The sequence below is a fragment of the Solanum tuberosum genome, unplaced genomic scaffold (genome assembly GCF_000226075.1).
Source record: "Solanum tuberosum cultivar DM 1-3 516 R44 unplaced genomic scaffold, SolTub_3.0 scf00104, whole genome shotgun sequence".
Taxonomy (NCBI): domain Eukaryota; kingdom Viridiplantae; phylum Streptophyta; class Magnoliopsida; order Solanales; family Solanaceae; genus Solanum; species Solanum tuberosum.
The window spans coordinates 1,621,382-1,633,563 of NW_006239030.1; the positions used below are offsets into that span (position 1 = coordinate 1,621,382).

Sequence of the window (12,182 nt, forward strand, 5' to 3'; positions counted from 1 at the left end):
TTGTACGAAAACCAAGAAATCCAAGCTCCATATGCCACAAAAAAGTACTTGAACCTGCCATTTTCATCAATCTTCAACGCCATTTTACTTCCCGAATTAGATGTCCTAAGCATCATATATTATTAAAGGTGGGAAGCTCCAAAGTACAAAGTTGGATTACTATTTTACCCCTATACTAAATTAAAATGTAATAAAATAATTAATCTAAATATAGATTAAATAGCTAATTAAATAGTAATATTTGAATTACATAATAGAGGAGTAAAATGAGAAGTTCAGCAGTCTACTCACTCTCAATTATTGTGTGAAACAACGAAACATTATATTCTTTTTTAAAGATTATTATACTCAGCTTTTTCTTTCTTTTGATGGTAATGGATGAACATTAACAAAGTTTCAATTAATATAGAAGTTGAAACGTATTTTGCTAATTATGAGAAGTTGAAAGGAATCAAATTAAGTAATTGAGGAATATCAAAGAGTTTTTACCATCAAATCTTCAAAACTACACTATATAAACTTACTCAATATTAGTCATTCAGCATATGCTTCCGTTGTTAAGCGGGTATAAAAGTGTCTTCTAATTTTCAGGTACAATCTTATTAATTCTAGATTTTTCCGTTTGATTTGCTAACTTCATTTGAATGATAATTTTTTAATTTTTTTAATAGGTACAATAAATAGCTTAAACGGTATAATCACACATAAAAAAATGAGTGTTGTACACATGTGGTTTGATGCTGAATGATGATCAACTCTCTTTAATTCTAAGCATTGCAGTTGAAACTATTTTATAATCATATATTAGAAGTGTTCCGAAAAACTAAACATAATAGTTAACTGCTATGATAGTTCTCGTAGAAAAGAAACTATTCTTTATAAATTTTATACTATTAATAATATATTGAAATTGCAGTTGTTTGCTAGCAAAATATATCACATTATCATATTTTCTTAAACAAATATAGCAACTCCAAGTCTTCTCTAGCAGTGATGGATAGTAGTTGTAAGCCTATAAATGTAAGTCTAGGTATATCTGAAAGTCTATAAGGAAGTAGTTGTATTTGTAACAAAACACACATTAAGAATACAAGAAGTTCAAGAAGACTTTAAGTAACATCGCATTTGTCCTTTTTAATTCTTTAATTTGTCGTGCTTTTCCTGGAATATTTTACAAATGTTGATATCTAATCACCTTTTGGTTGACCAGAATTTTATGTATTTTTTAGTTGTTGATGATTGTATGTACATTTAATTGCTTATAGACGGGTAAACTTAATTTGACCATACCTATTTTGAGACTTATCTATTGAGCAGCAGATCGAAAATATCGAAAAACACTTGTAAAAAACATCATGTCCTCTTAATAGTTTATTATATACTTTTAATTTTTTTTTATTGCTTTTCATATGAGATACACATGCAACGCACGTACCCAGAGACTAGTATGACTATACACATCAATCACTCCATATCCATGTTCATGTGTCCCTCTTACCAAAGACTTTGCAATCTCACTACCCATCCAAACTTTCTAATAACTAACCTTGCATCCCAATTCAATACGGATAGAGTTTTTCAAATCTTTTGTAGATGCACCTTTACCTTCGGGATATCTATCTTTGAAGTTTGCTCCAATGACTTTTGTTGTGGTGTGTTGATTATGACTCATAAGATGTTCCGAGCCACATGTATGCATTTTGTCATACTTTTTAATATAAAATCTATCAGAATTTTCAACTTTCACCCCTATTAGCCACCACTTGCACTCAAGATGCTCACATTTGACACAATACACTGAACACGAATTAATTACCTTCTTCAATCTAAAATCTTTTTTGACACAAGCAATTTTCAATGCAATATCTAATTCTTATTTATTCTTTAAACGACATATCTTTGTAAAAATCGGTTCCATCATCTTGAGCATGACTGCATTAAGTTAATTAATTATCAGCTAAAGCAAGAATTAATTAAGTGTACAAAGAGGATGAACTTTTAGAAATAAGTAAATTTATGAGTTCATAGTACTTGCCTATCAGCAACTTCACCAATAATGGGCAATCCATTCCGAACTTCAAGAGAAAGAATATGTTGACCTTCACGCTCTTCATTCGGAATATTCATATTCATCCTACCACATTCATCGTTCAAACACTTGTTGGTCATCACATAAATTATGATTCTCCACCAATTTTTCAACCATGTAGATCCTTAAAACACCTCTAGGTTCATCTTCCAAATAAGTACTTAAACTAAGTTGATCATTTATCTTAAAAGGAACCGTCTTCTGCTTTTCACCACAACTATGCAGGTAAGTGATCACAATATCTTACCAACTCACAATTTAATTTACAACAAGTAGTGATTTTATTCGCAAAATCATGATATGCAATATCTCGATGCACAATCATCGCAATTGTCGCGGGCAATTCTTTACTCTTCCAAACGCCAAATATAACGATTGTTGGACTCAATCCATTCACCATTACAATCAACTGGTACTACTATTCTATCTCCCCATTAATGATGTTGAAGATACCTGAAAATATTGTAACTTAGAACTAAAAAATTGATCATAAAAAAATTATATTAAAATATCACAATTGTTGTAAGTTATTTAGCAGCTGCTGAAATATATATAGCAGTTACGGCAATTTATTCAACAACAACATTTAGCAATTGTTGTAAATTACTGAAATAGTCATATCAGTTGCTGAAAATTATTATACATCAGTGGCAAGAACAATAATACAAAAATAAAAACTTTAAATGAATACACACAAACAATACTATTAACTTGTTAAAATGATTGAAAATTATCAGTTAAGAAGTGATTTCTAAAGTTTAGACCTTTTCAAATCACGTGTTAAATTAAAATTTGAGATTTTCCCTTCTCAAATTCTTCAAATAAGAAATCTTCAATAAGTTGCAACACCAATAAAAGAACAACAAAAAGAAGAAGAAGAAGAAGAAGAAGCGCTAGTGATGAAGATTAGAAGCAAAAAAAAATGTGAAAAGAGCGGGACGTTGGGAGAGAACAAAAAGAAAAACTGATTTGGGGGTTTTCCTACTTTAGAAATCAGGGTTTTACTTAAATTTGGGTGAAAGTGTAAAAACAAAACCTTGAGGACCTATTTAATTATTTTTAAAAATTAATTAAAAATTTGTCACCTACACTTAATAATTAAAACTAGAGTCACTCTTTCTACATTTCAACACTTTTTTGTCACCTATAATTCATTCTCCCTCTCTTTTACATGCAACAATATAAATGCCGCTAATAAGTGACTTTAGGGTATAAATTAGCGGTAATTAACTAATTGCCACAAAACCCTATTCTGGTGTAGTGATATTATGATCTATGGATAGGCAATATCTATCTATTGAGTCAATGTTCATCGATTCTTGACTTCTTAAATGGATAATAAAATAATGTCACTTGGCCTCTTGTCTATTATAGTATACTTACTATATATACTCTATATTTATCCATCTATCTATCGCTAGTACTTTGAGCAAAAGACAAAGAGAGAGATAAAACCTATACAATTACAGTGTGTGTAATTTCTCATCTTCGTCTTCCATCGGGAACTTGTTCATTCTTAAGGAGAGTCTCTTGCCTCGTATGGAAGAAGCTCATTCTCCTGTAGGAATATTATCTATTTTGGTCTTGTATGGTTGTAAGAAATTGTAACATACTTAGCTAGGGCCATTGGAAATCTAACGAAAAATACAAACACTTATAGCTTGAGGCCTGCCAAAAAAGTACATTATGTTAAGGATATTTCACCTGATATAAATGTATTCCACAGAACAAGCTCTTCTAGTATAAAATCGGGAGCACAAAAAAAGAAGAAAGATTTAATAGATATGAAAACACAACAATGGAATATAAGAGGGAACATATTTTCTCTTCTTCCTTTTCAAATGACTTCAACATTTATAGATTTAAATCACTTCTCCTCCTAATGGGTTTGTAACACCCCCAAATTTCTAAGCTAAGATCCGAACTATTTTTTGTCTCGTATCGGATGATTCTTAGTTGTTCATGTGTATTAAGGTTCATTACCAAGTGTAGGAGGTGTGTCAGATGTGATTTAGGGTCATTAGAGACCTCTTGCACTAAGCCGAGTTCAAAACTTTTCTTACTCACAAAGTTTTTCCATGAAATCATGTGAGGGTCAAGTTCAAACAACCATATCGGGGTTTAGAGGCTTGATCCATGTCTCCCTCTAAATGTAACTTTATGTTGGAATAGACATGATCGGGATTGAGCCTAACCCCCACACTTAAAACTTCCAACTTTAATTTAGTGATGATTTTTTTTAAAAATAAAATCTCCCTGAAGCTGTGTTTAATTTGTCTTCATAGTTTTCAGGGAATCATTTGGACTATGACCATATGTAGTTCAAATTCTAGTCCATTAAACTGTTGATCACAGTACCACGTGATACAGACATACAGTTATTATGAATTGGTCATATTATAACTAACTAGCAAAAAAAAATAACAACTAAAAAATAGCTACATATATAGAGTAATCAAAAGATGGCGGAGATTGAATTATATATTACAAATAAAAAGAGAAGTTAGTGCTACGAAGGCTAATATGAAAGAATACTTTAGAAAATTATCACCAAAAAAAAGGACATGACTTTCTCTTCACAATAAATAAATCCAACTGAGAGTAAGACAAGTGTTAATAGGATTTAAGTCATCTTATTAGTACAACTTGATAAGCTCAACATGTTACTGTTATTGATTCCAACGAGCACAGAAAACAAAAAATAGAAATGAGAACTTTGAAAATAAAAATAAGAGTTCATATATGTGTCTTGGTAAGAAGGTTCTCGTTAATTCTAATTAGAGGTGTTATCGTACTTTGAACATGATGTTTGTTGGAGCTTGAGTGAAGAGCTGAAACCTATCTTCTTATGTGGAAGATCAAATACCAACAAGTTCTCTTCCAATTGATATCCTCCAATCACAATTGATGGTTCCCATGTTTGGTCTCGTCCAACAAATGCTAAACACATAACATCTTTATTAACTTGTACCACTGAATTTACCCCATAAATCCTCCAAAATGCACTCTTCTTGTGGAAAACAAAATCGATCACAGGAACATCTGATCCAACATTTGTGCTCCTAATGTGTTTTGAACTAAAGCAAGCTCCAAATCGCTTCATAGGAGGATCTACCATTGTCACATTCTTAGGAAGCGCGTTGATGAAAGCAGTTTTAACAGCTTCATAAATGCTAGTGTGCAAGATTGTGAAAGGTATTGTTGTGCTGATTCTCGTCCCACCATGTCCTTGATCATTAATAGATAACAATGTTTTATTAAGTGGCACTTCTTTTCCCGCGATTCGAATGGATGAAACATTAACATGGTACTCCATAGGAGTCAACCAGTCCATCGGATTTCCAACTAGTGGGGTGTATACAAGATTCTTGGAGATATCAATCATAGGATTGTAAACATAATATGGACTAGAACCGATGAAAATAACTCCACTAGATCTTGTAGATGAGCTCAAGCAAATACCAAACTTCCTGGTAAATTTTGAGTCTAATGAAGCAAGTTGATTAGGAATGGATATTGTACTATTGTGTCCAAAACCTGCAATTCCTGTTGTGGAGACATAACATGGTCAAAGTATATATCAAGGTGTACGTATGGTCAATATATAATTGAATAATTAAAAGATATGCAATACCTGTGACTCCTTTGGCGAGACGTTTCATTATATAAGACTCAACGCAAGTGAAGATAAATTTTGGCTGAGAGACAAGGACGATTGGCGATGTCCCAATTGCCAACACATCCTCAGCAAGTTCTGCACCGAATGTATAAGTAGTAATAACGGGATTTCCAACTAGAGTATGGCATGTATTGTTGTTGCATCCAGGTTTAGGTTTTGTTAGGCAGTAGTCTCCACAAGCATCAAACTTAACCTTGGCAAAAGAACATTGTTTGGACTTACATCGAGCCGGTTTGTAAGTTGAGCTGGTGTAACCACTTTCACAGTCCACCACCAAGCTTTCGCCACCAAGGTGGACTGTCAAGTTTACGGGTATTAAAGGAGTTCTTTGCCCTATTACTGTAATGTATTGTAGGGTTGATGAGTCTTTGGTGACCGGAAGGATTAGGGTAGTACTTAGTACGATAGATGAACATAGAGAAATATTGAGTAGTAGAAGAAATAAGAGGATGAAAGTGTAGATGTTGGAAGATGAAGAAAGTTTGAATGTCAACATGTCTGCTATAATAAGAATGATGCAGAGTTGCCAATTTATAACTGGTTTGTTGCTTCCTTCCGTTTCATTTTATTTGATTAAGGAGCTTTAAGAAAAGAAAATAAATTCAACATGTCAAAATGTTTGTGAGACTATAATAATTGTGTTATTGTCTTTAACATGTTATTATTTGTGTGACTATAAGAAACTTGTCATTGCCAATGATAAAATAAGAAACTTAAATTAAATTACTTTAAATTTAGAATCACAAGTGAGGGAGTATAATATAAGGAATGGAAAAGGGTCAAAATTGCCCCTGAACTATGTGAAATAGACCATTTATATCCTTCGTTACATTTTGGGATAAAAAATGCCCCTACTGTTATCCTAGGAGACCACAAATACCCTCAAGAGTTAACACCCCAAATTTTTATTGACGTGGCAAGCCACGTGGGACTAATCCTTCCACCTAGCGTTGCCAACTAGGATTCACTACAAAAGAACTAGACCTTTAGCGGCAACAACAGTCGCCACAAAAACCCAGAAAATCGTCACTAAAAGCTTTTAACATTAAATTCTCCTTTTGTGTTTTTTTCTTCATTGTTTTTAAAAAATAAAAAATGATATCGATTAAGTAGGAGTTTTAAGACACTGTATGTTTTATTTTTATGTCATATGTAAATGTATAAAATGTACAATGATGCATTATATAGTAGGAGATTTGAATCGAGAAGTAATTTTGATGATTTTTTGTAGTAATATTGTATGTTTTTAATATTGATATTGCAAGTTATTTATTTTAGAAAATTAGGTTGCAATCGAAAATTAATTATCATATTTTTTTGTTGAAAAAATAGGTTTTACTAGCGAATGGTTGATGTTGCCTTAGCCGCCACTAAAAATCACTCATGACCTTTAGTGGCAATATTTTGGGAATTTGTGGCGACTTTGTCGCCACTAAAGGTCAAGTTCTTTTGTAGTGAATCTTAGATGGCAATGCTTAGGTGGAGGGATTAGTCCCATGTGACTTGCCACGTCACTAAAAATTTGGGGTGTTAACTCTTGAGGGTATTTGTGGTCTCCTGGGATAACGGCGGGGGTATTTTTGATCCAAAATGTAATGGAGGGTATAAGTGGTCTATTTCACGTAGTTCAGGGACAATTTTGACCTTTTTCCGTATAAGGAATATATGACTCAATTTTGTTTATTCGGTTTGACCTTGGGAGTGTAACTCTTTAATGGTTCCTTATTTCTTACATATCACAACTTGACTTTGAATCTAATAAAGTGTGATCCAAACGAGAAATTAAATATTGTTGTGTGCACCACCTTTTAGTTGACTCTGACTTTAAGCATATTGTTTTTCTCAAGGCAAAAATTTAACTTAATTAACACATCTTCTAAATAAGCATATGGTGCAACTCATCCTGTCTGATATTATATATCCATGTGTAGGTAAGTTAACCTACAAGCCCGCATCAACAACATGACTTGAATACAAGTAAATATATTCCCATAAACAGATCTTCCATAGTGGATACTACCAACTTGACTAATAACACTGCTACAGAGAAGCCAACAAAATGACCGATTTTCTTGCTAAACTGGCCACAAAGCTGGACTAACAGATTATCTATAGAAGATTTGATGAGATCCTAGCAGGTGTTAAAGGTTCTTTCATGTTGGATAAATTGTAACTATCTAGCATGAGGATCAAATCCGACAAGGCCAATTTTTTTGTTAGCCTAGTGTTTATCCTTGTGTGTTTGAGAATCTGTGCGCTACACTTTGTGTAAATAATACTATATCTTTTTGCCGTGGTTGCTCTGCAATCTCTGATGTATACAGAGAGATCGATTAATTTTATTTTAAAAAAATTAGGATTGAACGTATTGATCGCTGTCATTTTTTTTTAATCCGTCAAAAGTTGGTTTTTGCAGTCGATTTTGACCCTATTTGTTTATAGTGCAAAGATTATTTTTGACACAGGAACTCATATGTACTGCAAAAGAACTTCTAGACCATATAGGTTCATAACTTTAAATACCTATAATTACAACTAATATTTGTAGACCCTATATAGGCTGAGGAATCTTAGTAGCCCAGTTGGTTGAGTACCTAAACTCTCATTCTTCACATTGTAATCCCCTTCCCCTACCCTCAATTTTCTTTTTTTTAAATTTAAGTTATCTTATTAGTACAACTTGATAAGCTCAACATGCATGCTACTGTTATTGATTCCAACGAGCACAAAAAGAAAAAAAAGAAATGCGAAGAAGATATGGAAACTTAAAAATGAAAATAAGAGTTCATATATATATGTGTCTTGGTAAGAAGGTTGTCGTTAATTTTTAGAGATGTTATCGTACTTAGAACATGATGTTTGTTGGAGCTTGAGTGATGAGCTGAAACCTATCTTCTTATGTGGAAGGTCAAATATCAATAGGTTCTCTTCCAATTGATGCCCTCCTATCACAATCGATGGTGCCCATGATTGGTCTTGTCCCACAAATGCTAAACACATAACATCCTTACCAACTGGTACCACTGAGTTTGTCCCATAAATCCTCCAAAATGCACTCTGCTTACGAAAGACAAAATCGATTACAGGAATCGCTTTATAGGAGGATCTACCATTGTCACATTCTGTTAAATTAGGTCTTAGGCCTAACTCACACCCCAAAAGCTAGCTCCAAGGGAGGAGGATTGCCCAAGCCTTATAAGGAGTCCACCCATCTCATTAACCATCGATGTGGGACTTTTGTCATGACCCTGCTCTGATACCATGTTAAATTGGGTCTTAAGCCTAACTCACACCCCAAAAGCTAGCTCCAAGGGAGGAGGATTGCCCAAGCCTTATAAGGAGTCCACCCATCTCATTAACCACCGATGTAGGACTTTTGTCATTCTTTAACACATTCTTAGGAAGCGCCTTAATGAAAGCAGTTTTAACAACTTCATAAATGCTAGTGTCCAAAATTGTGAAAGGTGTTGTTGTGCTGATTATTGTTCCTTGCTCATTAATAAATAACAATGTTTTATTAAGTGGCACGTCTTTTCCTGCTATTCGAATGGATGAAACTTTGACATGGTACTCCGAAGGATTCATCCAGTCCCTGGGTTTTGTGACTTGTGGGGTATAGACAAGATTCTTGGAGATATCAATCTTAGGATAGTAAAACATAATATGGAGTAGAACCAACGAAAATAACTCCACTAGATCTTGTAGATGAGCTCAAGCAAATACCAAATTAACTGCTGAATCTTGAGTCTAATTAATAAAGCAAATTGATTAGGAATGGAAATTGTACTATTGTATCCAAAACCTGCAATTCCTGTGATGTATATAATTAAGAATAATTAAAAGGTATGGTCTCTCTAACCATATAAAGTACTTTTCTTAGATGAGACAGTCACATATATAATATAATTCAATACCTGTGACTCCTTTGGCGAGACGTTCCATTATATAAGACTTAACACAAATGAAAATAAATCTTGGCTTAGAGACAAGGATGATTGGCTGTACACCAATTACCAACACATCCTCAGCGAGTTCTGCACTGTACGTGCAAGTATTAATAACAGGATTTACAACAAAAGAATGGCAAGTATTGTTGTTGCATCCAGGCCGTGGTTGAGCTGGTTTAGACAGGCAGTAGTAGTCTCCAGTACAGGAATAAGACTCAAACCTTGGCAAAAGAACATTGTTTGGACTTACAAATAGCTGGTTTGTAAGTTGAGCTGTGGTAACCTCTTTCACAATCCACCAACAAACTTCCACCACCAAGGTGGACTGTTAATTTTACGGGTACTAAAGGAGTTCTTTGCCCTATTACCGTAATGTATTGAGTCTTTGGTGACCGGAAGGACTAGGGTAGGAGGTAGTACGATAGATGAACATAGAGAAATTGTATTGAGTAGTAGAAGAAATAAGAGGAAGAAAGTGTAGATGTTGGAAGATGAAGAAAGTTTGAATGTCAACATGTTTGCTATAATACAGAGTTGCCAATTTATTTCCCTTCCTTTTCATTTAAACATGTCAAAACGTTTGTTTAGAAAGGAATCTTTCTTTATCGAACAGACTTACAATAAAAAAATAGAATCACGATCGAGAGAGTAACTCGATCAGTTTTGTTTATACAGTTTGACCTTGGGAGTGAAACTCTATAATAATAGTTCCAGCTTGACTTTGAATTTAATGAAGTGTGATCCGATCCAAACGAGAAATTAAATATGGAGTTCTCCCACATGGCCGGCCAAGTTACGTTGAATTTAATAAAGTGCGATCCAAGTGTTCATAGCTTTGGTTACTGCTAACATGTGTTCCACCTTTTGCTGACAAACTCTCGATTTGATGAGATCCCGACAGGTGCTAATTAAAGGTTCTTTCATGTTGGATATATTGCAACTACCTAGCATGAGGATCAAATATATATGACAAGGCCAATTTCTTTGTTAGTCAAGTATTTAGCCTTGCTTTTGTCCCTTCATGAATAATATATCATCACCAGGAATACATAATGATCATATACTAAATTTTAATTTTATTTTTTTTTGGAAAATATTGATCGAACTCGTTGGTTTTTAAAATTGCACAATTATAAAATGTACTATCCGGGGATCGAAGCCTATCTTCAGTTTATTGTGTTAGTATATTTTCTACCACATCATTGGTGCTTGTAAACTAAGTTGGTGAAGATAAAAAATATGTAAAATAGATGTGGAGCTATTATTTATTATTTATTGCAAGAAATATGAAAACTAGAATGGTACATAGAGCCTAAAAGTTAGTATGTTTTTTCGCTTATTTTTTACTTTTTGACTTACAAATAGGTGCTTAAAAATACTTTTTTACTATATCAAACAATGCAGAGTTCTTTAAAGATATTTTTACTTAAAATAAGTCAATTCAAACAGACACTTAAGCTTGAATGATATTATCGTACATGGAGCATGATGTTTGTTGGAGCTTGAGTGAGGAGTCGAAGCCTATCTTCTTTCTTGGAAGGTCAAATACCAACAAGTTCTCTTCCAATTGATATCCTCCTATCACAATCGATGGTTCCCATGTTTGGTCTCGTCCAACAAACGCTAAACACATAACGTCTTTTTTAACCTGTACACAACCGAATTGGCCCCATAAATCCTCCAAAATGTACTTGGTTTGTGCAAGACAAAATCGATCACAGGAACATCCGGTCCAACCTTAGTGCTTCTAATGTTTTTGGAACTAAAGCACACTGCAAATCGTTTCATAGGAGGCTCTACAAGTGTTACATTCTTTGGAAGCGCCTTGATGAAAGCAATTTAAACAGCATTATCGTAGACTAGTGTGCAAGATTGTGATACCACCAACTCCATTGTTTTTATTAACTAGTCTTGGGCACGTGTGTGGTGTGTCCCATGCTAAGTTGTATGGAGTTGTTATAACGATATTTATATACTCGGACATGTATGTTGCTCGTGTATATCAAGTATTCAATTTGATAAAAGTTTATTTTGTTTAATATGTCATAACTCATAATTTAAATGTCAAGTGTGATTTCAAAATATTTCTTGTCTTGAGTTTTTCATATTCTTTTTCACCTTAGTAGTCTCCACCTTTTCACATTTGCATACGTATTAAGAAGTTGTTGTCGAATGAGAGTAGTCATGTTTTGCAAAAGTTAAATAGAAATTTGATCAATTTATGTCTTCCTTAAGATGTCTTGTATATGATCATTAGGGGTGTACAAAACCGAACCGAAAACCGAACCAAACTGCAAATCGAGTCAAACCGAATAAAAAACCCGACTAGTGGTTTGGTATTGAAAAAAAAAACCCGACTATATTTGGGTTGGTTTGGTTTTAACTAAAAAAAAACAACCCGACATTATATATATATGTAATTTTAAAATTTTATTTTATACATAAAAATATTTACTTTGATATAATT

At 33.5% G+C, this 12,182-nt stretch overlaps 1 protein-coding gene and 2 pseudogenes across 1 annotated transcript; all 3 read right to left on the bottom strand.

The window, feature by feature from the left end:
- Positions 1-4,866: 4,866 nt before the first annotated feature.
- LOC102596223 (basic 7S globulin-like) lies at positions 4,867-6,264 on the bottom strand (the record flags this gene model as incomplete). Its single annotated transcript, NM_001318641.1, is given in 2 exon segments — positions 4,867-5,635; positions 5,724-6,264. Coding segments are annotated over 2 exon segments (1,310 nt in total), but the record flags the coding sequence as incomplete, so codon positions are not given.
- Positions 6,265-8,578: 2,314 nt separating this feature from the next.
- LOC102587922 (basic 7S globulin-like) lies at positions 8,579-10,231 on the bottom strand (annotated as a pseudogene).
- A 937-nt stretch (positions 10,232-11,168) lies between these two features.
- The window catches only part of LOC102596555 (basic 7S globulin-like), a 13,209-nt pseudogene continuing 12,195 nt past the window's right edge, over positions 11,169-12,182 (bottom strand).